This window comes from Trachurus japonicus, chromosome 4, assembly GCF_045865225.1.
Source record: "Trachurus japonicus isolate A0001 chromosome 4, Traja_1.0".
NCBI classification, from domain to species: domain Eukaryota; kingdom Metazoa; phylum Chordata; class Actinopteri; order Carangiformes; family Carangidae; genus Trachurus; species Trachurus japonicus.
The window spans coordinates 24859906-24887366 of NC_140910.1; the positions used below are offsets into that span (position 1 = coordinate 24859906).

The following is a 27461-nucleotide window of genomic DNA, read 5'->3' on the forward strand; positions in this document are numbered from 1 at the left end:
CTTGCCACAATAATAAATTTGAGGCAGGTAGCAGAGAATAGCGAGTGGCATGCAAATCTGTCTCGGTGTCCCTCTGGGGCTCCGATGCTCACTGCGGGAGAAAATGAAGCCATGCTGCTCCAAACACTGTCTCTCTTTCTCTCCTGGGCCTAAAGTTAATTTCAGTGGAGAGAGCCAAATAGGGTGTCGACCGGTCTCTTTTCTCCAGCCATGTAGACACACCGGGGCCTGTTCCAGAGATGGATATGTGAGAGGATAGACTCACACTACCTACCTGACACTGGCCCTCTTGATTCATTATGACAGGCCAATCTTTTATTAGCCTGGGCTTCGTATTCAAACCCTATCACGAAAAAAAAAGTGAAGAAGCTGAATTTTCTCTGGATGAATACAGCAGATTTATTATGCAGCGCCTCCTCCCGACCCCCCATACAGAGGCAGGTAATTATTAGCCTCATGTTTTTGACAGATCTGGTTAGCACGCTGTTATTTGATATCCATGTTAACCGAGGCACCTAGACTGACAGATGTAACCACACACAGCCATACGGCTTTGCAAACGATTATTTTAAAAGGCATATTCTCTGTGGGGCCTTTCTTCACCGTACTCGCTCCCTCCTGACCGAAAGGACGGGATCAAAAACATCCCGTTTCCCTATTACCAGCAGATTTCAGAACAGTAAATGAATACAAGGGTGGATGGTAGAGTAATTCAATTACTGTGTGGAAGTGCAGGCCCAGTTTTATAGCCTGCTCTCTGCTCCGTGAGCACATCCACAGCTAAATGAACATGACAGGCGATGGTCATCTCCCCCTGTTGTTACAAGATAGCTGTTAGGCTGCCTCGGTAATGATATGAACCAGGCCCGAGGTTCCTACAGTATTTATGAGGCATAAAACAATATTTTAATTTGGTCAAAGGATTTAATTTTTTTATTATGTATGAGCACATATCACCTCGTGAAAACTCTGGCACCAGTAGTGGCTGTTTCATTATCCTCGGATTTGCTAGACACCTCTTAAAATTTGGAGCTATTGTCCACATTTTTTATTATTTTTTCCCCCCCACAAGTCCAAGTCAGGAAGAAATTCAATGTTGAACTTTCAACAAGCTATAAAAATGTAATTATCCAAAGTTTTCTCAATCATACAGTACTACATATATTTAAATTTATACCATACAACAGCTGCAATGATTTTTCAGCATTAATCAGAATCATTTAATTAAATATTCAATACAAAAACAAAACATTTTTAAATTCCAACTCCAGCTCAAATCAAGCTACTTATTAACACCACCTTAGACTTTATTATTTTACTTTTCAGTATTTTAAAGATCAGTGGATTGATTTAATAATCAGGAGGGAAAAAATTGATTTATTAATAATGATATGATCATAATAACTATAATAATGATATAATATGTCAGAGCTCTAATAACAACATATAGCAGTCTGTGGGAATATTTAAATTTGTCCCACTGCGCCTGTTGTTTCATGTTACTCAACACCTGCCTATGAAAAAACATAATTTTCTTACCAGATTAATTACCATAATCAAATCAATCAGTACTATAATCCCATAATGCATCACTGTAAATGCACCTGCACTGTATAGAAACAGTTGTGACCACCACTCTCTATGGCTAAAGGCTGTCTGAATTTCTTAGTCAAAGCTGTCTGTCCACAGAAACCAGCCCTGTCTACAATCAAACACAGGCACAAGAATAAATCTGTGGATCAGCTTTTGAGTCCGATCCCAGTCTTTCAAAAGCAATGCTTCTGTAAAATAAATGCAGGTTCTGTATATGACAACAAGCTGGCTAGCCCTAGAACCGGGGGGCTTGCAGTGCAGCTGATTCTGAGGCTCGGCTGCAGCGGCGGCGGTGGCGGCGTTGCTGCTGGATGGATGTGCTCTGGTGTTGGGCAAGAGGGGTAAACTGTATTGATCCTGATCTAGTCTCATTTTTGTAAGCAGACGGCATTTCACGCTGTGTTTGGGTACCTTTTTGATGGCCCCTGACAGCATCTGCTGAATGCTGTCGGAGACTATTTGACAGGCTGGGCAAGGAGGGGGGAGGAGGAGGAGGAGGAGGAGGAGGAGGAGGGTATCTGTACAGCTCAGTGCTGGCTGGTGACAATCGCCTCAGCCTTGGAATCAATTCCCTCTGTTTACAGACCATTTCACAGCCCTTTACCTGTAACATCACTTGTGTCAGTCCCATTAATACCCCCAGATATATAATGGTTGAATTAGCATAATGGCTAAAGCAAGGCCCTGGACTGTGAACACATAGCAAATGTCAACATGTTCTCTTCACTATAAGCCAATTAGAGGCCATTAACAAGGCTGCTTGGCTGCAAACATCATCAAAGTTAAAGACAATTGCAAACAGTATCCCTCCAACCCCCTTTTTCACCGCTGTAATAGACGGCCCATACAAACTGAAATGTTGGTAAACAGTCGCCTCCAGCTGGTTCATCTTCAGTCCTCCAGTGTATTCAGCATTAAAGGTGCATTACTGTGGCTGTCCTTACTCTACCTCAGCCTATGTGGATGCTATTGTCCTGTGGTGATGGAATATCCAGCTTACTAATTGATATTTATTCATTAATTTAAATCTATTGACAAGAAGTAAAAACATCACTCTACAGATTATAGATTGAAACATATTTTTTGCCTATTAAACTCGTGATACGCGTTGTGTAAAAGACAAAAAAAGGTAGGCAGGCATTTGCGGATCATTGGTTCCGTCACATGCTTAGCATACGTAACAAAATTTAATGAATTTAAATGAAAATTTTGTGGTGGCCTATTAACTTTTTTTAATTAACTGGTTCACATGATTTCCTTGAGTGAGTCATTAAGATAGCTGGTAATCCTGCATATGCCAGCAAATTAGCAGTGAGATAATAAGACCTGTTTTAAGATAAACACAGTTTATACAAATAATTTTCATCCAATTAAAAAACCTCCCAAAATAGTGCAGACAAATGCCAAAAGTCTTTCTGAAAATGATTCATGAAATATTTCAGAGAGAAATTAGATGATTTGCGACTTCAAAACACACAGCAGAGTCTGGATTTGTACATTTGAACACTGTGCTTTTGCTTTCATTGTGTTTCCAGCATTTAGTCCATGGCCGCCGTGTAAAAACTGAGAGACAATAGTGCGAGTGTTAAGTAAAGGCCTTGAAAGTATTGTCTCAAAACTGCAGAGGCAAGCAAGGCCAAGAGACAACTCTTCAACACCACACATCATCCTGCATGGCCTTCAAGAACAGTTGGGTTAGCTGTGCACTGTCCACATTAAAGTTCCTCTGTGTGTGAAAAGCTCTCGAGATGTGAGTTCATCAACATTATGTCTAATAAGCTGCACTTGTAGTTACGCTATGACTCATAGGTGTTCATTGGTCAAAGAGTATCTCATAGAAGCAACTAAAAACAAACTGTAATCCTCCCAGATCCACTGTAGGTTTGTTATTGAACACATTTTGTTTGTTTGCAGCTACAGGAGTTTGTCAGACCCTGTTTATATTATCTGTCTTTGTTGAGCTCTTCATTTGGAGTCTCGCTGCCACAGATGAAACAACTTCAGACTCTTAAAATGAAGAAATGAGCAAGTCAATAGACAGGCGTGATTCTGTACAGGGTAATGTGCAAAATGTCAGCAAACAGTTGTTTGGATGAAACAAAAGTGCTTCTATCTGTAACTCAGTGTCTACAGCTGAGCTGGTCTTCTAGTGTTAGCTCTGTGTACTTTATGTGTACTATGGACCTACTGTATATACAGAGATAAATGCAATGTTAAGTGTTTATGTTAACAAATTACTTTGGATTAGATTGAACACTATCACCAAGGTGGAGAAATATATATATTTGTTAATAGTATAATTTACAGTAGGCCTACTGTTTAATTATTTCATACAATAAATGTAAAACATCTACCAATTTAGATGTCCCTTTTAAATAGCTATATAAATACAATTACACTGTAATTTTTGGACTGTATAATATTTTTCATACTCTTTGCTATAATATAATTATTACACAACCTTAATAGAATCCAATGAAATTGCCAAATGAATTTTGCACAATTGCTTTAAACTATTTGCAGCAATATCATCCTGTAAAAACTTCTGGAGGAGAAGGTTTTTTTGTGTTATGATTCATAAAGAAAATACATTTTTAGTTGAACACGGCATCGGACTGACTGTTTTCACATTCTCTTGGAGGTAAAATTGTGTAAAGTATGTGTTTTGTCTCTAGAGACGCCCTCCCCATCCTTACCCCTGTTGGCTCATAACAAATTGGTCAGTGGCTGGCAGGTGAGTCACCAACAGGCCTCACCTCACGTCTGCATCAGGATGCAGCCCACTGTCCCCTGCCCCACTCGGCTCAGCTCAGCTCTGCGGCCAGCCGGCGATGATAAGTCACCCAGCCAGCCAGTATTGATTGGGGGTCCTCGAGGCTTATACAAAGGCAAGGAGGGAGGTGACTGATTGTGTTTTACAGAGAACATTATCACTCCACTCGACGCAGGAGGGTCGACAGAATTTCCTCGCCCAAGAAATGGAGACGACCACCCGGGCTGGGAGTATATGACTTGACTCACTGAAGCGCTAAGTCCAATTTGAAAGCCAAATTGTGAGGCTTAGAACAAAGGGGAAAAAAGAGAAATGGTTACAGTTTGTCTGGTGATTTTTCTCCCTTTAGCGTTGACCAGTCCATATAATACTACCCTTTCTATTTGCTGCATTTTCTATAAATTCATAAACGCACTGAAACAAATTGCCTTCTTGTGTGCGTGCTCTGCATGCTCTCGCACACCAAGGGAAAGTCCGTCACTATAACATGAGGTTTTGTCTTATTTTTCCACCTTGTATTTGATTCTTTTATTGCATCAAGTGGATATTACAGGATGCTGTAGCTCTGGGTGACTCTGTCAAAGGTAGGGCCTCATAGGCTACACTTTTAACAGTCAATAGATAAATCTATTCCTTATGGAAATTGAAACAACTTTTTATTTTAGTCAATTTTTTATAAAGCGAATTTCTGTCAGAGGACAGGCCTTGGCATTGGTTTTTATCTGTTCTGCTTGCAGATTAAATGTGGATCAGGATGAGAGCAGGTCCCACTGAATGCCATAATCCACAACAGCAGATGATCATGACTGATAAAAAACTGCTTCAAAATGATAGTGCTGTTGAGTTTCCTCTCCTCTCCTCTCCTCTCCTCTCCTCTCCTCTCCTCTCCTCTCCTCTCCTCTCCTCTCGACTATCTTTCTTGATCATTTTCTGCCTAAATAAAGCTTGCATTCTCTCCAAGTAATCAGGCAGGAGTATCAGGATCTAATAGACTCACACAAGCTCCCTTATCAGCCAGGTGCAATCTGAAGCTGCTGCTGCTTAACAAGGAATTAAACATTTTTCCATGCTGCTGCCAGCACTTTAATTGATTGATGCTAAAAGTTTGGAAAATAAAAGCCTGGTGCGTCGAGCGCGGACGTTGCTTTCCAGGCCCTGCCGGACTCTGTGGAGAGAGAGAAGCCTTGGATTAGAAGTGGCAGCTCGCATTTTCAGCATCAGCCGGTCCTGTCATCTCTGCCCAGCCTGGATGTGTGTAGGTGTAAGCGTGTGTGATTGTATGTGTACGTGTGTGTGTGTGTGTGTGTGTGTGGCATGTGTGTCTGCCACTTCACATGGAGAGCAGCGGCTGAAAGACACATGTACTCGAAATAAGAGAATCAATAGAACACTTAATGAACAATTAGGAGAACAGCTGTAGGCCTGTCAGGCACCCATCTGTACACAGATCTGCTCCGAGAGGCAGAGTGAGAGTGAGGCTCCGAGGCTATCGCTTCAGGACATGTGCAACCCCCCCTTTAGCCTATCTACATCCATTTACACCCCGCTCCCTCCCTCCACTCCAAGCTCCAAGCTGTGAGAGCCAGGCCCAATTTAACCAAGCAGACCTCCATCTCCTTCCATCCCTCACCTCGCATTAGCAGGAGAGCCCGCTAAAGATATGGAAATGGCACAGGACATCCTTCAGGCTGGTGTCAGGGGAGGGGGGGATCGATAAATTTGACAATCCATGGCATTTAATTAAAATGGCTGCCGGAAGCTAGGCAGTTTGTTTTTCTGTGTGGGACCCAGCCCGGCGTTTATTGCTCAAATGAATACATAAGTGTATTCATAAGCACCCTGTACATTAAATCCACCTCACTCTTTGAGATGGGTCGGGGGGGCCTTTCAACTTACAACGCTGAGCGAGCACCTGGACAGATGAAATTAATATCTCCACCGCTCCCCCCAGTGACTTTTAACGTATTCTTGATGCATAAAGAGATATCCTCCTCAACGAGGGCACTGACAAATGAACGTCAACCCCCAGTCAGCTCTCCTGATTTGCCTGTCTGTGACAGTGGCGACCTTATGTGCCAGTCAGGACGAAAAATAGTCAACAGTAAACGTACACTGACAGAGGTGTTGGATAGATAGGTTCAGCCTTCGTCTGGGCGTCTGACGTTTTTACGTGTAGATCAGCGGGCTATGACTGACAGCTATTATGGTTAACTAAGCACAGGGATCGGAGAGCAGTATCAGAGGATGGGCAAAGTCTGATAATTGACCTTGTACAGCCTTTCCGTCGTTCTTTATTAAAACTTCATTTAAAGAAGAACAACCCCGGGTGGCTGCTGCTGAAGACTCTTTATCTCTCGCTCCCCCAGCAGCCATAATGGATTACATAGGAATCCATTATGCATTCCACACAAGGAAAAAGTAGGGACCAAGACCTGCTTAAAAATATATTTTTAGTACTGAAAATTAATGTGTTCACAGAAGCCACTGAATCATTTTAAATGTTCTTTTTTAGTATATTAGGTATATGTGTTGAGAAGACCTATATTTCAATGAGGCTGTGGGCCCAGCAGTGCGAGAGTAATGGGCGTGCTAATTTATTCATGATTTTAGCTGTGTCGTTATCTCTGTTTTTTCTTGTGGTTGTTATTGTATTGTTTAATAGTGTATACTATGTGCTGTGAAATCTGCTTTGTCGTTAAGCACACTCTCATACACTTCTCTGTCCGAGTTTGAATACAGGGAGAAATATTCTGCATGCATGCTCCTCTAAACTACAGTACTGGCACTTGCAGACTACACACACATATGCACACACCTAACCTACTTTGCAGTCCATCGCCATCCCCATCCCCTACAGACTATATTTAGGTCAAGATCTTTATAAGTTGGGCCACAGACTGTAAGTCCATAGACATATTTTAACCCGATACCTGCAGAGTCCAAAGTTTGAACTTTTAAGGACTTTTATGGAAATAATCTGCTAAGCTACCTCGCTGTGGCTGGTGTAAATGCAGTCTCACAATTTATTACAATCAGCAACTTCAGAAAGTCGTCTGTTTTCATAGCAGATATTTTACCCTGAAATTGCTGACAAAAGCACAGGTGTACCGGTAATTAATAACATTATTTGTGGCTGCATTACAGTTATTGTAGCTGTTCCACTTCCTTAGCCTTGCAATTATGCATGCTAGGAGTTGTCATGGTTTACTAATGCACTTAAATGGAAAAGCAGCTATGATCAATGTTATCAGCCCCACCTGTGCTTTCTTATGCGATAAGAAACGTCAAATCCTCTCCTGTGAGAAAGTTGCTTGTTTGATGAAAAGACAAGACGGTGATTTAAAATGGGATGTTGTGAGTGATACAGCTGTTCTCATACTGTAGTTTCCTCCAGCTTTTTCCAAGGTTTGCAATTGGTCAATAGTGCAAATTTGTGTATGGATGTTCACATACAGTCAATCAATGCGCAGCGCAGATTTATTCTTGCAATCATGAAGACACATTGTTGGCAAGTAGTTCTGTTTAAATGGATTCATATCTTTTTGACATTTTGCTGTTATTGATCTGCTTGACACAATCCTAAGTAGCTAAACTAATATACAAAGTGTTTACAAAACCTTCCACATCTACTTCTTATAATAATCCTTTCTGCATCAACTCTCAGCATGTAAATGCTTAGTTGTGGCATGTTTCCTGCCTGTCTCTCCCTCCCTCTCTCCCTCTCTCTCTCTCTCTCTCTGTTTAATTCTCACTCAACCTTTCTCATATGCACACTCAGCAGACTACAGCTTTAATATTTGCCTTGGACAATGGTCCACTCATTGTCCACTCAAGAGTTTCAAAATACAGAATGATTATCAGGTGTATAATTTTTTACAATTCTAATTTCTGGGGTATTAAAAGGTTAGATTGCACCATTAGGTTGACTGTGAGCACAGGTGCTGATTAAGTTGATTCACTGAGGCAATTACAGCCAGATCCCCTTTAATTACTGTGGGTTTTATTGCAACTGCGTGATAATGGCGCACAGGGCCTGCAGGAGTTTTAGATGGAGATGAGATTGCAAAGTATCACACACAGACACAAATCTGCAGGATGGAGGAGATCTTTCACACACGCGCGCGCACACACACGGGCACACAAACACACACACAGACATACACACTGAAATATGCACACAGTAGAAGAGGAAAGCTACAAAAGAAAAATTCTAGCTTTCCGTCACTTTTTCTCTCAATTTATCTCACTATGTCACACACACACACACACACACACACACACACACACACACACACACACACACACACACACACATACTCAATGTCATTAAGCAGAAATGTTGGGGAATACTAACTTGACAAAAACTTACAGGCCACAGCATGGCAGAGACTGATGTTAGTTACAACCCAAGAGTCAAGGAAAAGCTAAGACCGACGGAGTTTGTATGTGGTGGTGGTGGATGATACACACTCCTAAATTCATAGCATGTCTTCTTGCCACACACATTTGCACACATAGACAGGCTGACACTCTGCTAACCTCCACCTCCCACACACACACACGCAACACTCTTGCCACCCTGCTCAACACAGGCATGCAATAAGAAACAAGTCGACAGCTACACAGCAGGCAATATCCCCTGCCTTCAGCCTCGGTGCCTGTTTCGGATGCATCTGGTTAGTAAAAGCTGACAGAGGGCTGGCCATGCCTCAGAGGACAGCAGAATGAGGAATTTCGGCGTTCCTCCACATCACCCCTGAGATGCAGGAAACACACACAGGAGTGCCCCTACCCCCCCCAACACACACACACACACACACACACACACCCACACACACATATACACAAACACAAGCCGTGATGTGCTCCCAAGATTCCCTGTCACCAGGAATGGAAATCGAAAGCGGCACACACATCCGTTATCTAAATGTTAACTCCAGTGCCCTTCTTGTTGTCACAGCCGGGCGAGGTTAGCCAACACTAGGTGAGGCGCTTTGCTTTGGGCCTCTGCCACGGTTACACGCCTCTCAGGAGGGCGAGAGGAGGAGAACAATGCAAACCAATCGCATCAGAATAGGAGGTGACCATCTTTTCTTTTTTTTAGATGACATTGCGAAAGCAAAATAAAGCGAGTGAACCGTCTGATTTATCGTGCCACAAAGTCAAGGCCCATTTAAATGTTTTTGTTTATGACTATTTGATTTGTTAATAGTTTGATGCAAACAGTCCATAAATCTAAATATCTGGATTCAAATGAGATGAATAAGATTTTATGGAAGGTAGTAAAACATCTCCACTGACCTTGTCCTAAAGAAAAGTCATGTCAGTACCAGTAGTGGTACTTGACACTAACGTTCAGTCACTTCAAGGAATTATGTCAAAATAAATGATGATAGATCGGGTCGAGTCAGGAGATGCTCTAAAACAGCTCTAAACCCTCCTGCTTACTTATACAGCAAGCTGGGAAGTTGCTCTTTGACTAGAGCTGCTCATCTTTTAATAGATCAGCTGCTTTTAAGACCAAGATCATCTCACGTTCAAACATTTGTTTTGTTATTATCCTGCTTTTTGCTATTGGTGCCTGACAATCTTGTCACATTTGGGCAATATGGTTGAAATCCATATTACAATGCAATAACAATATTTTTCCAACGTTCTGGCTGCATGCAAATTCAAATTAATCATTAGCTTAAAGTTCATTACCATGACTTGTTTTCATTGATTTGCATCACAGTAGTCAAAACTGTGATGCCATGTGATTCAAGCCAAAATAAATACTTTGGTAGTTTTTGTTAGTTTTAAATCATTATCAGGTTATAAAGTGTGAAACAACAAAACATCATGACCACATTACTTTCAGTATGAATCAAGAAGTTATTAAAGAGACCCCGAGGAGTTTGCTTTTGGTTATAAAAGAGTCTCATATTAATGTGGATGAATCTACGTTACCCACACTTGTTAATGGGTCCATTTTCGATAAACATATTGTTTTGTCTTTATAGTTATTTTGATATTATTATTATTTAGTGGTCGGCTCGCCCAGCATTTCCTACTTTCGGTTTCCTGGACGCTGCCCGGCGGGTTATGGGAATAACGCTGGCGAATCGCCGTTTATGGTCGGAACTACGACGGTATCTGATCGCCTTCAAACCTCCGACTTTCATTCTTAATTAATGAAAACATTCTTGGCTTTCTTTTCGCTTTCGTCCATCTTGCACCGGTCCAAGTATTTCACCGTGCGCACAGAGGCTCATGGGAAAAACTCCTCGTAGTCCCTTTAAATATCATCGCCCTATGGATCACAGCTTACTCATTATGTATTTGTAAACATGTGGCCATCATCAGCATTCCTGCACTGGTGGCTCCTGAAACATCCAGTGCAAGTTACATTATGGCAAAAAATATGTCTGCAGTTAGTCCCCAGGAGAAAAAAGTTGAAGAACCTTTGACCCAGAATGCACTGTAGGTCATGTTCACATGGTAGAGCACCCTTAAAGCTCCTGTCCCGTGTGGTGCTGATTAATCACAGCATTATGACATCTGTCTGGCTTCCGCCCAGAAGAGATGTGTGAGGCATGCAGTGTCTCAGCACTTCTCCAGGAGCTCCAGTGAGGAGGAGGAGGGGGGCGATGGTGGTGGTGGGGTTAGAAGGAGATGGGTGGAGACAAGTGGACAGTTGCATGGACAGACTTGAGACTCTGAATGCAGTCTGATGCAGCGCAGGCGCTATTTACGCTCCGACGGCTGCGGGATCCGGGAGCCGGATATATTTAGCCGCCTAGAGATATCACGGCGAGATGAGATTTCAAAGTGAAGTACCTGTTTGAAGATGCATGGCATTCCACAAGGGTGGGCAAGGGCTACTCGGTATAAATCTAGCACCCCTGCACCTGGTGTGAAGACAGGGAGGCAGAGTGACACCTAAGATTTAGAATGACTTACACACCAGTCGTACATGTGTAAACCACACACTCATCCATATAAATTTACACACTACTTATGAATGGAGAAGGCCAGACACATCACTTTTTAACTGTTTAAGATCCTCACACACAAACACACATTTACACTTGCACACACACACACACAGACTCTGCATATTGCATTTTCCCCTGCGTCTTTTCCTTTTTGTTAAATCTAATTCCCTTGGATGTTCTCAGTGTCATCCATCATGGTCTGATAATGGCTGGAGGAGATCCTGAGAACCACGGGGTGAGAGGGAATAGAAACGACACTTTGTGGTGCATCACAGTCATCTTCTTCAGCACGGCTAAAATGACACAAATTTGATAATATTGTCACGGAAAAGAGAATTGTTTTGTGTGTTGACATTGTGCGCATGAGACTCAGAAAGCTTATGACACTTCACTCAGTACCGAGAGTTAAGTGTAAGCTCCCACAGACCTGGAAGGAGGCTAATGCACAACAAAGCCCTGTCTTTCTTTGTATATGTCATTTCTGTTAATGTCATAGTAAAACTAAATGATTATATGGATTAATCTGAGATTACTGTATTGCTATGAATTGTTTTCCATCTATATTCAACATTTTGTTTTGAACTAGTTTGTGTTTTTACAGTTTCTGTGTGGATGAAATAACTGAAAATATCGGATTACATATAGATGTGAAGATTTCACTTTGAGAAACAACTCAACGTAAATTACACACAGATCACAACTTTGGCTTGTAAATAACATCCCAAAGATCTTGTTGCCATAGTAGAGGGGGGAGTCCGACTTAGACCTCGGGCTTTATTCCAAACACAGGTATGAAAAGAAGGCCTTTTACTGTTGGTCCTTCTGAAGACTGCATCCCACAGGCCATTTCCTCCTTAGGATGACACCAAAATAAAATCTTTATTGGGCGTCTTGGTGTCTTCATGTCAACCCCCCCCACACACTCTCACCCTCCCATCCATCCATCTGTGCAGCAGAGGAATGACTCTCATGGACTCCGTCTTTGTGAGGAATTTGCTCGGGTGCAGATTAGATTTTCAGGAATCTGCAATGTCAATGAAGCTTTAGGCATTTGTGTTAAACGGCAGGGCACGGTTTATGTGTCTGTGTCTATGTGTGTGTGTGTGATCGGCTTGCTTTGTAAAGCCGCCACTCGCTTATTACATTTCCCCTGAGCCTGTGACTCATTAATCAAATATTCATACATGCCCTGTAAATACATGGAGAACACAGTCGACCCTCAGAGCACTCTGTGCCCCCCAGCACAAATGCTCTTTCATGTTTCTGACAAAAATCCCCAAATGTCCCATCCCCTCCCTCTCTCCCTCCCTACACCTCCCTCCCTCCCGTCCATTCAACCCCTTCTCTTCCTTTCCATCTTCCAAAGCCGAAGAATGTCACTGGTCCTTTGCTCCTGCATACTTGATGTTCCCACTTTGTCCACACAGCCGGTCGGCCGTCCACTAAAAAAAAAAACACGGACGAGCACACAGATCAGACGGGGGATCTAAATGATGCCTTTATGCGCTTTGCCATTGCTTTTCCATGGTAGAGAAGAGAACAGATGAGGGATTCTTCTTCCTCTCTATCCATCCATCCTCACCTTTGCCCCAGCTCCCCACAGAAGGGACAGTTCCCTCCTTTAAAAAGCATGGCTCATCATAATACAAGAATTTGTATTGTACAGGAAAACAGTCCAGCATAGCTCAAACTAAGGGGGCAACAGACAGATTATCCATGGTAACAGATCTTTGCACACAAGGATATTTTCTTTTCCTCACAGAGCAACACAATTGCTGCCAGTGTCACTGGGTCACATTTTTTCCGGTCCCTGGTTAATGGGCTGTAGAGATGGTTAGCACGTACGATTAGTTTTAATCTACTACATTTGACTGGGAGAGAAAGGAACTGAATACATTTCAGCACGCCACCGAGGGTTGTATCCAGCACAGAAAATGAAGCAAACTATTTTTTTTTTATTATTCCACTAGAGTCAGTCCAGATTCTCCAAGTGGGACCCAAAAGAAGAATGCCAACTCAGAAAGTCAAACATTTGAACTTTATTCATTGTTTCCTTCCCAGCAGTGTACAAAAACAGGAGATTAATTAACTTAAAAACAGACATGCAGATATTTGGATGCAGGAAAGTGAAAAAATAATATTCAACAGTACTTGGAATACTTCAGTGGTTTTGAAGTGTTAAGTCAAAGTGCTTGAGGTTTGTAGCCCAAGTTGTATTATTATACTTCTTAACTTCTAGTTTAGTAATGTATAGTTATCTAAAAGGTTTATGAACAGCATCAGATCATTAAGTCACTGCTAACAGAATGTGGAAAAATTAATGTTATGAAAAAACACACAATGAAATGAAATGTTAGAAAATCTCTATGAAAAGCCACCCTTTGAAATTATTGGCCAAAATAGTTATTTGTACACAACATACAAATAATAATAATTAGACAGTAGATGTAGTTTTTCTATATTGCAATTCAATATCAGTTCCCTGAAGCGGAGTGTTTTTTTAAAATATAGTTTCACCTTTGGTGCTGTTTAAAGTGTGTGTGTGTGTGTGTGTGTGTGTGTGTGTGTGTGTTAGATAAACACCACTTTTCAAATGTTTAAGAACACCTCCATTTTACAAGCTGTTTCCATTTCCAAATTTCCATAATTCAGTGACAGAGAAATTAAAGCATTGAACAAATTGTCAATTGTGATTTTTACAGATTTTTAGAAATCATTGAATTTTCAACTAAATGTAATCAAAATTTCTGGTGGCTGAAGACACTTTGTTCTTTTTTACAATGGAAATCAAAATCTATCTAGAAACTTTGCCTATGCTGCTAATGTGTTGCACCTGCAGGTTGCCTTGGTTTCACTGTTCATCTGGGTTCATCCAAAACCAGCTTCATGGTTTGGGTTGAACTCAATCTGTTTGGCACAATTATCTGGCTACAGGATGAACCCCTGACCGACCTGTCCTCCTTTGTTACCTGCCTCTTTCTGAACATCATGATGGACGTACACAATCCTACTTCCTGCAGTGCAGCATTGCTCTAACACATACTTCAGCAAGTGTTGTAACAGTTTGTTCCAACACTGCCTTTGTACAGATAGATGATTTTCTTTTTTTTCCTTTTTTTAAAGAAACCAGCAAAAGGAGAGACATGTTTAGGAATTGTTTGCATCAACTTTTGAGGCTTCATTTACTTCCACCTACTGGATTTGACTACAGTACAAAAATGAGGTGTTCTAAAATTTCTGACCAGTGGTGTTTGTACAGTACATGGTATTACATCCAAAGCATCCTATTGTAAGGGTAATTAATAATAGATGATCTTTAGTGAGGCGTGTGACAAAACACCATAATGTCTCTGACAAACTCCTGATACAGCTGGTCACTCTGGTCCAACTGAATACCACGAAGCAAACAATCATATCGTCACACAACACCATCATATATTATTATTACTAACAGAAAGAAATGAGCTCTATGTGTGAATGAAAAAAGAAATGATGGGGGAAATTTCCCTCAGAATTTGTGCTTTCGTTGAGGTGTTTCAGAGAAGGATTCATCTTGTTTGTTGTATTAATTAAGGCGTTTACCACATTTCTGTTTGGCCACTGCTAACCACACAGAAACCCTGTTTAAATACTGAAGGTAGTCCTTTAAAACGTGTTAAGGTCAGTTAGTCGTAGTTAACTTCTGCTCTATGACACTGTTAGCCTTGAATGCACAAAGCACAGTGTGTAGGTGCTGAACTGGACCTAGTTATCAAATCCCTTTGAGACTTCAACATGATGTGTGATGTGCAAAGTAATCCTTCACTAACGCACAAAATCCGGCGTGTTGTTAAAGTTGCTATAGACATCTAAAGTCCATAGAAATAGAAAATAATCCTGGAGATGAGCAGTGATGTTGTAGATGTGTGTATAAAAATGCTGTTATTCTGTTATTAAATTCAGCAGAGCACCAAAATCTGTCCCAAGGCTTCCTGACAAATTATTCAGTACGCTAACATTGCTGGGCAACAAATACAAAGTCCAACCAGTTAACAGCAGTTTTGTTCTGAAAATTGCTCAGCAACAAAGTTCCCAAGACGTACAGACTGAATTAATGTAGTTTTAAAAGAGTTGAACAACCTTCAGTGTCAGACACGAGGCTCCGGACACTGAGCAGTTTGAGTCTTTAAAAAAAAAAAGGAAGGAAGTTCCCTGTCAGTAGTCTTTTAAACAGTGCTGTCAAAGCAGCACAAAGTCCCCAGCGGTGGTCACCGTCCTCCTCGGGTCACGGATGAAAGGCCATTCTCTCTTCTCCGGGGTCAGGTCTCCCGACAGGTCATAATCTCTGCCGTGACCTTGCACAAAAGTGAACGCTGGGTATTTCTCCTTCGCTGATGGCTGCAGCACCTGGAACGACAACAGAACTGTGTTTCAGAGAAGTGCTGCGGTTACATCATGCTCTACATTTTTACTGTGGTTTACCGTATGTTGTTTATGTTTAAACACTTAACACAACAAGATGCAAAATCTCTCAGGCAGCTGCTGTAGAAATAGAGTCCTCTGAATAGAAGCATGATAAGTTAAGGAAGGCAGTGCTGGTTTATAACATCTAACCAATCTGCTGACTGGGACGTAAGCAAGTGAGTCAGATTCATGGCTAAATGGTGCCATCTACTGGTGAACGTGTATTATACTGACACAGGCATTTTCCACTACACTAACCGAATTAATATACATGAGTATTAAAATGATGATAATACTATTTTTTTTAAATGTTTAATAAAATAATGGTGTATTGGAATGATATTAAAGGCATCCTCTCATTGGACAGCATTCCTCACCTTGGTCAGCTCTTGGCTGATTCTCTCATAGTCTTGGATGCTTCTGGAGTAGAAACCTATGGTGCAGCTTGGGTCCATCTTGCTGAAAGGCATCTTCTTTGGTGAGGGGCAATGATATGACTAGACAAAAAGAGACAAGATACATCTGAAAGTATTCATCAAGCTGAAGGGGCGGGTAACTGCCGGGCATACATACACTCCATGGCAGCGTCAACACAAAATAAGCTGTATTCTGCATCATTTGATGAATGAAATCTTATTTATCTGCTGTCACGGCATCCATAAATTTACAGCTCTGGTGTGTGTCACATTGTATACCACGGCATGCAAAAGCATAAAACAAAGTTGCCATACGGTGCTGTGTGCTGATTTTTATGTATGGGTCCTGAAATATTCAGGCTCGCAGTACCTGATCATGTATTTGCCGTATTTCTCTTAAGTGGCAGCTTCACACATCTGAGCAGCAAATAAATCAGCAGATAGAGACTCTGTAATTGGGCCGAGGGCTGCTTTAAGATTCAGACCCTTAAGTACTAACAGAAACTATTAAATTCACATTACTGGGACTCCAGTCAGCTCGTCTGTGTAATTTCACATTACCTGGAGAGGGAAATCGCTGGTGCTGACATCCACAAAAGACTGACAGTAATGAGGGTCCATGTAAATCAAGCTGTCATCTGCAAGGACAAAACAAAAGACAAGTTATTCAAAAACATCGGATTATTACAAAAACGCGCTTCTCTCCAATTTCTATGCAGAGTAGCTCAAAGTCACCCGCTCGGTCTACTGTTAGGCTTGTGTGCGTCAAATATGCCTCCCAGAAGGTTGTTGCTTTTTAATATCCACCAGGGTGGATTAAATTCTGCATAATCAAATGCGTTTGTACAAGCACATTCTTTACACCCGCAAAAAAGAGGTTGTCATTTAATTTTTGTGTGGGGGAATTACTTTTACAAACACGCAATTATATTCGAACATTTGCATATGATAAATGCAGCGCTGAGCTGAGCCTTGGCAGGGAGAATGTATTGCTTGTCATTTAGACATCATCCACCACTGTATTTCAAATTGGTAAAATGTAAATGCGTAAATATTGACTGCCAAGATGTACAACTGAAGGTTCCTCCTGGCTCCTGAAGGTGATGAAGAGTGGCTCACTTTGGAACCAGATGAAATTTAATGCATGCCTCCTATGGAAATCAATTACAGCTTACAACTTGGGAGGTTTACTTGTGATAAATGGGTGAGGCTTTGATGGGTCAGAGAGAATAAAGTAAGCCCTGCTTCACTCGCTTCCATCTCCACTCCTCTCCGTTTTCCTCATGCAAACAGGAATACATTAACTTACTTTGTCTCTTCAGATAAGAAGGGTATATTATGCAAAATAATCTGTTATTCACACCAACCCCTCTCTGTGTGTCTTTCTCTTTTTTCCATTAAGCTAACACTAACCTTGAAATCCTACAAAGTAGCAGGCCTGTTTGGACCTCCCTCCGATGATGCCTATGCAGTACTCCAGACTCAGTACACTCTAAAATGAACAGGGAAGGACAGAGACACAGAAATGCTGACTGAAAGTTTTATTCTGTATGTCAGTAACTGTAAAACATTAAATTTAAATTCAACAGTAACAACAAAAAACATTTACTATTTAAGAATATATTAACTCTTTATTCCTGTGATGCCACGAACAAGCTTTGTTCTTAATTATTACAGTATGCGTGTAGAACTTTGTCAGCAAAAATGATATTTTAACCTATTTTACTAAAGCAGTTCAAAAAATTACCCATTAACCAATATGTATGTCTCACCTTTGCAAAGTCAAAATAGTCAGGGTTGGTCTTCTCCTTCCCCAGCCTCACGGGGATGAGGATGATGACGGCTCGGCTGTCTGGCGGGGTGGAGGACGACGCTGGTTGGTTGTTCTGCGGCGAGGGAGGAGCGTCTGATGTCTCAGCAGAGGTCTGCCCTGCTGTCGGTGCCCTGTGGCTTTCAATGACATCGGCACTGTACACTATGGAGGATCAATAACACATAAGGTCAGATGGAGGTCATTTTGTCTGCATCTGTGTCTGCCCTGCCAACCTATCATCCGCTCTGTCTGCTCATCAGTCAGTCCATCAGTACAGATTTTTTGCAGCATTCCCAATTAACTTTTTTTATATGAGAGCCATGATGTCGCAAGTAGGTTTTTATCTATAAAATACAGAGTTCTTCTTCCTCATAATTGTCTGCAAATCATTTATATATGCAAATGATGTCCATTTTATTTCATATTTTAAAATTAACACCAAACATCTTATTTCTTCCTTTACATAACATAATATGCATCTGTCGTATATTTGGCATGTGTGTCTTTATGTATATTCCTTTTCCATAACCAGGGTATGTACTGTACAAGGTCTAATTGGGTAGAGGTCAAAGAAATATTTTGGTAACACTTTATAATAAGTACACACACTATTAAGCATTAATAAATACTGAATTCTTCATTTATACACATGAATACACATGAATACTCAATAATATGTAGTTTATAAATACAGTTAGTGCTTATCAATGATGAGTAGGCTAAAAAATGTTTAACTGTGTTTATAAACTACATACTAATGAGTATTCATGTGTTATAAATGATGAATTCAGTATTCAAAGCTTAACTAATGCTTAATAGTGTGTACTTACTATAAAGTGTTACCAATATTTCTATGCTTGCTGCTTGTTTCAAAAAAGATTCAATTCACATTCATATAAAATGGGAGAAAACACGAAAATAAATGACTAATAATTCACAGATTCAATGATTCATAATTGAGTGTCAACATTCGTGACGATTTATTTTATTTAATTAATCAGGTAATCATTTTATTTTACTACTAAATGCCATGATGTATATTATATATATATTGTGCACAAGTTATAGTGAAATAGCAAACTGATAATAATACACCAAGACTACGTAGCTACACAATCCAGCCCCCCTCTGCTCCTGCTGTTGAGAAGACGAACATGAATCAAAACACAGGTCACTGAGGTCTGAGCGGGTGGTCATAGATTTGGAGCAGACACAGTTAAACTCATGCCACTACTCTTAGCAGCTCTACAGTCAGAGAGAGTGAGTGGGAAAAGACGGGTCAGTTGTGTTGTGGCCAGCATCCTGTTTTATCATCAACAGGCTCATCTTTCATACCTGTGCAGTCCTGGGAGACATAGGCAGTTATACCCGCCAAGCCAGGGTCCATCGACTCCTCGACAGCTTTCCTAAGAGAGAGGAGAGGGAGAGGGAAGCGAGGAGGACAGAGTAAAGAGAGAGAAAATGGGTGAGGGAAGGAAGTTTATAGTACGTGGAGCTGAAGCTACTTAAAGATCAGGGCTTCATATGTCATCGTGAACTTATAAACACTGATATTACTGATGTCAAAATGAGTTAACTGCTGTCAGATTAGTGCATCTATTTAAAGCTATTTTTACCACCAATACCTGAATATGTGAGAGGCTTGAAATTTATGAGCATCTTTGCAAATAATCACCAAGTCACAGATGCACATGTGACTGAGCGGCAGCTGTTGTGGTCACTCACTCAACTGCATTGCATTCATTCATCTACATGCTGTTATTGTATATTGTTTATATATACTATATACTATACTTTTTATTATTGCCGTTGTACATTTATTATCCTGCAAAAACTGTATGGTGTAATATGTGTGAATTAACACAAATGACTTGTGTCAGCTGGAAAGTGGTGGACTGCTTCCTGCAGGTAGTTGCCCCAAGTGGAAGACTTCAAGCATCTAAAAGGGTCTTGTTCCTGACTGAGGTGAAATGGAGCGGGAGATCAACAGATGGATCAAGGCGGCATCAGCACTAGTGTAAATGTTCTACAGGACTGTTGTGGTGAAGAGGGAGCTGAGCCTGGACATCTGGAGGGAGCTCAGAGTTGAGCTTCTGCTCCTTCATGTTCAAACAAGTGAACTGAGGTGGTTCAGGCATCTGATAAGGACGCCTCTTAAGTGCCTCCCTCTGGAGGTCTTCCAGGCCTGTCCTACAGGGATGTGGCCCTGGAGGACTCACTGGAGAGATTACATATCCCTTCTAGCCTGGGAATGTTTCTGGATCCCCTAGGAGGAGGTAGAAAGCGTTATAGGAGAGAGGGATGTCTGGAATTCTGCTTAACCCTGCTGCCTCTGCGACCCAACCCCAGATAAGTAGAAGATGATGGATGGATGGAGAAGCCGTCCAGGCTTTTTAGAGGCTGTAATAATTCCACAACGGCTACATCACATAGGCACAGTTCAACAAGGAATCATAAAAACCTTGTAGTCCTGCAGCAATATATCTCTAGTATATTTTAATCCAATGTTTGCCACAGTCTCTTCATGGCCCAGACTTTCAGATTAAATATTGGAACTGATTGATAATTTAAGTAACTTTTATGTAAAGACACTACATTTTACATTTTGTTCTTTACATACAAAAGAACAGATTGGTTGAATGAGTGAACAAAGCCTGATCTGTATACTAATCAATAACCAAACTGAATGTTGTCCTTTTAGCAACATATGAATGGGGATCACATGCTAGATTAAAACAAGTGAAGTTATCAGGTCAAACTTTTTAGACCTACTTGAGGATGTGTGCCACCACAGCAGGTCCATACCAGTCCCCTGCCTGCCTCCCCATCGTTAGGCCTAAGCGGACCAGCCTGTGGAGACCCAACTGAGCAGAGGGACTGTCCCCAAACCAGGACACCAGTGTGCGGTGGTACATCTCTTTCAAATGTGCATCTGCCTCCTCTGCAGATCCTTGGGCCTGGGCCTGAGGCGTGGGTGGTAATTCAGGATCAGAAGGTCTGTGGGAGCCTTGAAGAGAAGACTCCAGGGACGCAACCAGACGTTTGGCTGCAGTGGCCGTCCACGTCTCCGTGTCTAAAGGCTGGAGTGTCAGTGCTTCCGACCAGGTCCAGTCTGTAAAGGAGATAAAATAATTTATGAAACATCATTTGCAAGCAACATTGGAGACCAAAAATAGTCGTTAAAAAATGCCTTTGGATAACAGTGCTATTATTTCTACTGTAACATGACAACATCGAAGCTTGATAAACAAATTAAACATTGAATCAAAGTGTTGTTGTACAAGAACAGCCTATAGTTATCCAAAACCCGACAGCAAAGGGCATGACATGAGACACTAACTCTCCTGCTGTATACGAGTAGCTGATCATTCAACACAATAAAGTTCCATTAAGACCATATCCACTAAGAACAAAAGGTCATTCACAACTTTGGAAATCGAATGGTTTTTGCCTTAAACAGACAGAAGCTTGTGTGCTTCTATGACAGGATATGTGTTTCTGTCCAATTACTGGTTTGAGTATCCCAGTATTTCACTTTAACGGTGCCTTAGCCTTACAAACAGGGTGGGAGCCAAAGGCGGGGAGAATGGGAGTGGCCCAGACTATAAAATGGGCCAGAGTAGAGTCTAAGTCATTAACAAAATGACCTTGATCCAAAGTGAATCAAAGTGAAATTGATCAATAAATATCCTTAAGTGGCAATTAGTCACTTTATAGAGAAATATTTCATCAGTGACATATTTTAGATTTGACAGAAGAACAAGTTTTAAATATTGTTTTCTAAATGACTGCATTAAACCGGCACTGTCATCTCATTACGAGGAACCATAAAGTCTAGGACACTTCAGAGACAAAAGATCTCACAGAGATGTGAGGAATTTAACTCATCTTGAATGGCTCGCATCTACTAAATTAAACTTTCTGTTTGAGGTTGAGAATGAGGAAACTCTCAAACTGCCTGTAAGTCTTTCCTCCTTCTCTGAAAAAAAGAAACTGAACTGAATTGTAATGAAAAGGAGACTTATTATAAGATCCATTCGTGGTGGATTTCATAATGACTTATAGTATTTGACTTAATTAACTTTATCCATTTAGTCCTCCAAAACAGAATGAAGCCCTTTTGCTGATGATTATCATCGTCTGTCTCCACATTCATATGCGCTGCTTCTAAAGATGACCACCTGAAAGCCACAAGGTACAGGAAGTGTCCAAATAGCTTTTGCTCTTAGTCAAAGGCACGTCAACAGTCAAAATCAAACCTTAACTGTGTTGTTTTTTTTTGCACACTTTACTTTCATTATCTCAAGATATTGACAGAAAAACTGTGACAAGTTTCAGTGTAACTCAAGTTGTAGTACCATCATTTCACTCACCTCTGCCCAGGAAGTGCAGAGTAAGTGCCTGAGCCAGCATCATCTGTCCAGCCCGCAGCATGCATCCCCAGCCACAGTCCGAGGTCAGAGTGGAGCCGGGTAGGGGAGGGAACTCCTCCCTGTAGGTCATCCACACCCGAGATGCAAAATCCTTCCGGAAAGCCTCCACGTTCCCCATGACGAAGTCCTCATCCGAGGCTTCGTAGCAGTCTTCTGTAATACTGTCGTCATCTGATGCCAAACAAATGACCACAGGGTCAACTCAGTGATTATAAATGTATTGGCTCAAGTTAAATATACATTATGAGTTTTAAGATTCATGTATCCCTCTGTTTAACCTTAAATACTTGTGAAAGATTCTCCAAACAGTGTGCAAAGTGTCAGACAAAACCCCTCCCATTCAACGGTACGAAGTGCTGGTAAATGTTTCACTTTATCTATGTACTTCCTTAATCAGATGGCTGTTATTATTACATGATTAAGAGAAGGATACATGTAGAGAAGTATGTTAAACCAGACTAATAAAGAACAAAAACCAAATGGTAGAGGTTCGTCAACTAAACAGGTATTATACTTTGTTCCTATGAAGCTTGAAACAGCTTCTTTGTGACAACTTGCAGGGTAAAACTGTTACATATTTAAGCAAGTGAAGATCATTACAGGGTAGTACACTCTATAATTAGGCTATAAGTGTGTTTAACCACAGTTGCCAGCAGTTATTGTGTGTGTGTGTGTGTGTGTGTGTGTGTGTGTGTGTGTGTGTGTGTGTGTGTGTGTGTGTGTGTGTGTGTGTGTGTGTGTGTGTGTGTGTGTGTGTGTGTGTGTGTACTGTACCTTCAGCCTTGAAATGGTAACATTTTCCCAGAAGAAGCACTGGGGAATTTCTACTGAAAGAAGTCTTTGATTTCAGAGCCCAACCTAAGACACACAATATTGGATAACACAAGACAATCAGTACTCTGTTACATAAAGTGTAGTCCTAATGTTGATTAAGTAAACAGACAGAGACAACAGAAACTTTTAGTGAACTGAAACACGTCACACACACACACACACACAAACTAGTGTGAACAACATGACAAGGAACTATTTTAAGGTCTGACTCAGCAGCAGTAGGTTCTTGTCTCACTAAATTGTGATGCATGTTTTTATATTTGTGTTGTCTACTGCATCCACAGTAGCTATGTGTTATTATTGATACAACTACACTTCAGATGTACAAACTCCAATCTGAACAAACCACAAATTATAATCTTGTAATAGCCTATATATAATATAAGATGGTGGATTGTATTGACAGACACTGCAGTGACAGATATAAACATTAGAAACAAAGTGTTCATAGAGGACTATGCATGGATGGGAGTGTTGTGTGTATGCGTGTAAGTAAGTGTGTATGTACTTGCCTCCAGCAAATTACTTACTGTACTTCACATTGTGCCACGCTGACAAGAACTTTGTCCTCAATTTTTCCACCTCGTCGCTCCCTTTATTCTCCATTTCACCCGGCGAAAGATGAAACCCATGCCCACTCAGCATACAAACCTTAGACACACACATACACACGCATTAACAGAGTGTAGCGGTACATGAAGTCCCATAACACCTCGCAGTGTGGACTCGTCGTTACCTCGGAGCTCCTCCGACCCAAAAAAAAACTGTCCTCCGCTCACAGCCGGGACTTCGTAGCTCCGTGTGAAACTCCCGACATCACACTGTGTTTTAAACGCAACCTAACAACAACAACACACCGTCTACCGCCCATGAGCCGCTCTCCACCGCTGGCCTGCCCTGCGTTTGCCTAATGTTTACACTTTGAGGAAGTGGAAGAGGCAAGTCAGCTGATCTCGCGGTGTTTCCGCCGAGAGGAGGAGGAGGAAGGGTGGAGGCAGGTCATGGATGACGGTGGCTCGATTTGTTCATCAAACTAGCCCGAGCGGGCGGTGTTTACACAGTCCATGTATCAACACTGTCTGAGATGAATGTTCCCCTTTACCTGGGGTATGTCTTATATTAAAACAAGCGCTCTTTGTTGTACAATGGCAGGGCCACAACAAAATACACAGCTCCGCCCCCCCCGCCTTCCCTCCCCGTTACATCCATGGATGTATTATATTGGTTACATCTCCTTTAATTATTTATCCCAAATGCATTGCTATTACAGATATATATTAATAGTCTATTAAAAATAACTTACTCTGCTTTTTAATGTGATGAACCTACCATGGTTACAGCAAAGATCATAAACTGTATTTACCAGTGCAGGAATTTTACTAATTATATAATAGGCCTATGTGTTTTTTATATGTTACTGCAAGCTACCAGTTTTATTAACAAGATAAAGCTTTGTTTGTTTGAGAAAAACAGTATAAAGTTCACAGATACATACAGTCTATATTACAAAATACAAAAGACTGGGCATATGGGTTAGTCACACGTGAGAAAAAAAAAGATAAAATAAACCTTAACCCTAACTGCAACAAATAAAACTGCTATTTCGACAGTAGTTGATTAACACAAAAGTATTTGGAAATTATGCAGAAAACTAAACTGTTTAGACATTTTAGAAATGTTCTATTATTGTTGTTTGAGAATTGGGAAAAAATTATAGAATCGTATAAACATATTTAAACTTGTACATTTATTTTGCATTGTGCAAAAATGATTTAATGTTGTATTCTCAACGAGCACAAAGAAAAAACTGAAATAAAATTGGCATCAAACTATTGAAATGCTGTTTCAGAATGAATTTGCATGTACCTAGAAAGTGGATGTTAATTACATTGTTGTTGAATCTTGTGTAAAATCTTCACAAGAAGTTGCCCAGCTGTTGGGGTGTAGCTGAAGTGCGCAGCATTTCTTCACTGGGTGTGTTCCGTTGTTGCGCATTAACACGGTCATTACGGTACTGAATGATGCCATTAATTCTCCCGTTTGCCAGTTTTCCCTGTGGCCGGTGTGAGTGGTCTGCCTGCCTTCCTGAGAATTTCGTTAAAGTATATACAGTCTATATTACAGAACACAAAAGATTTAGCATAAGGATGAGTTACACCTGAGAAAAAAACATTGAAAAGTAAAACAATCAAACAAACAAAAACTACTTTCTTGTAGGCCTACTTGTAACAAATAAAAATGCTATTTAGACGATTAATTGATTAGTAGAGTAACACAAAATCAATTGGAAATGTTATGTAAAATGATGTAACACAGACAAAATTTAATTGAATTCCTCTTTTAGGATGAATTTTCATTTACCTAGAAAGTGAATGTAAATTACATTATTGTTGAGTCTTGTGTAAAAATCTTCACATGAAGTTGTCCAGCTGTTGGGGTGTAGCCTTTTTTTGTATTACGGTCTATGGATGTAGCTTTTATTCTTCACAGTGCAGTGCGCAGCAGCTTTTCACTGGGTGTGTTCCGTTGTTGCGCACCACTACCGTCATTACGGTACTGGTTCCATTCTCCCGTTTGCCCGTTTTCCCTGTGGCCGTAGTGAGTGAGTGGAAACCGGAGCCTGCCTGCTTCCTGCCTGCCTGCCTGGGAATTTCGTTAAAGCACATCAGCGGCCAGTGCCATGGCTGAACGCCGCGCCTTCGCCCAAAAAATCAGCAGGTAAAGACTCGAAACGAGCTTATTAAAGACACACCGAGCACTCCGCCGCTGTATATATATATATATATAGGTCGCCCTCAGACCACCGACCGACCGCTGAGGGAGCCCTGTGAAGGAGCAAGGCCCAGCCGCCAGCACAGCACAGCGCAGCTCAGTACAGCAAAGAACAGCCTGGCTGCTCCGAGCTAGCCGCTCGTTAGCCATAACGGCGAAGATGCTCAGACCCACCCAGACAGACAGACAGACAGAGAGAGAGAGAGAGACAGACAGACAGGCAAGCGACTGTGTGAATGCCCAACAAAGGGGCGAGGTGTAAATCCGTCGTAATGAATTTGTAACGCTCAGAACGGAGTTAGGTTTCAAATAACCACCAGAACACAAAGCCGTTACCTCCGAACTGAAAACCGTTACGTTAATTTAGAACAGCTAGTTAGTTAGCTCTCTAGTCTACAGAGGCTAACGATGGGGCAGCTACGTTACGTCCTACTGCTGCTGCTGCTGGTGGTGTTGGAGATGTGACTGAACTTTGTTGAGGTATATAGCCTATATTTTTTAAGAAAGGGAATACAGATCTGCAGGAGTGAGCAGACATCTGCAAGACAACAGACCTGGAAACAAAAGCCTCCCACAGCAGCTATCAAACAGCGATATAATAATCTTCCCCGCCCCTTTAGACAGATTAAAGTAATCTCTTTAACAAAGGGCTTTGTGCTAGCTGTCAAATGCCATCATCCAAGTTAGTGGATAGATAGATAGATAGATAGATAGATAGATAGATAGATAGATGGATAGATGGATAGATGGATAGCTGAGGTAGAGATGAACTGCTGTCTCTCACAGCTCAGCAGAAACATGTTTTGGTTATTGTCCCTGTTGATGTCTTCATTAACTTAACTGTCAGCTCAGTCTTTCTTGTAGGCTACTACTTAAAACAATTAGGCTGTATTTGTTATATCATGTAGTTTTTTTTTGGCCCTGAAAGTCATCATTATTGTGACTATCTGAGGTTTTTAGTTAAAGAAAGTGTCTGCTGTCATCTATTTCCATTTTCCATTATCGAAAAAGCAGATTATCACATCTAATTCATTGATTTCCCTCTCCTATTGCAAGATATTTTTATCTAGTTGAGTCCAGTTTCTTTGAATATAGATATAAAAAATTCAACCTGGTGATGTGGAGTTACAGATTGGATTTTGATGGTGTTGCTGCTGTTCTGCACACTTTGATTTCTTTGTTGACCTTAAGACTGGAGGAACATGCATTAGCCTACTATCACGCTCTGAACCCAGCTCCCATTAATCACAACCACGTGCAATTATTGGGAATTTCATATTGATTTATGCACATCACTTTCAGAACGGATGATTTCTCAAATGCTTAATTGAAGCTGTCTAACAAACCTGCAGATGACACAGTGATACACACAGACTTTATGACATAATGCCACCTTTTTATTACAAT

General features: G+C 41.1%; 2 protein-coding genes across 36 annotated transcripts in view; one reads left to right on the forward strand and one right to left on the reverse strand.

Annotated features, from left to right (window-relative positions):
- Positions 1–14430: 14430 nt before the first annotated feature.
- atg4c (autophagy related 4C, cysteine peptidase) lies at positions 14431–24231 on the reverse strand. The gene is made up of 11 exons (XM_085774890.1): positions 24019–24231; positions 23813–23933; positions 23223–23306; positions 22389–22619; positions 20788–21127; positions 19351–19421; positions 17975–18177; positions 17616–17694; positions 16764–16840; positions 16164–16283; positions 14431–15729 (listed from the first exon to the last, which is right to left on the reverse strand). The coding sequence occupies exons 2-11, from the start codon at positions 23925–23927 to the stop codon at positions 15562–15564; spliced, it is 1488 nt and encodes a 495-aa protein (XP_085631016.1). The 5' UTR covers positions 23928–23933; positions 24019–24231; the 3' UTR covers positions 14431–15561.
- Positions 24232–25873: 1642 nt separating this feature from the next.
- The window catches only part of dock7 (dedicator of cytokinesis 7), a 45879-nt gene continuing 44291 nt past the window's right edge, over positions 25874–27461 (forward strand). For all 35 annotated transcript variants that reach the window (XM_085774895.1, XM_085774896.1, XM_085774897.1 and 32 more), the window contains exon 1: positions 25874–26000. In XM_085774895.1, coding sequence (XP_085631021.1) covers positions 25963–26000 — 38 coding nt within the window. In that variant the 5' untranslated portion in view covers positions 25874–25962. The remainder of the gene's footprint in view (positions 26001–27461) is intronic.

Bases quoted from the DNA above. Each gene is read 5' to 3' on its own strand.
- atg4c (XM_085774890.1), bottom strand. From the start codon at position 23,927: ATGCTGAGTGGGCATGGGTTTCATCTTTCGCCGGGTGAAATGGAGAAT. The intron at 23,307-23,812 runs GTAAGTAATTTG...TGTGTGTCTTAG, and splicing joins GTGGCACAATGTGAAGTACA to GTTGGGCTCTGAAATCAAAG. The intron at 19,422-20,787 runs GTAGGTCTAAAA...CCTCTCTCTTAG, and splicing joins GTGGTGGCACACATCCTCAA to GAAAGCTGTCGAGGAGTCGA.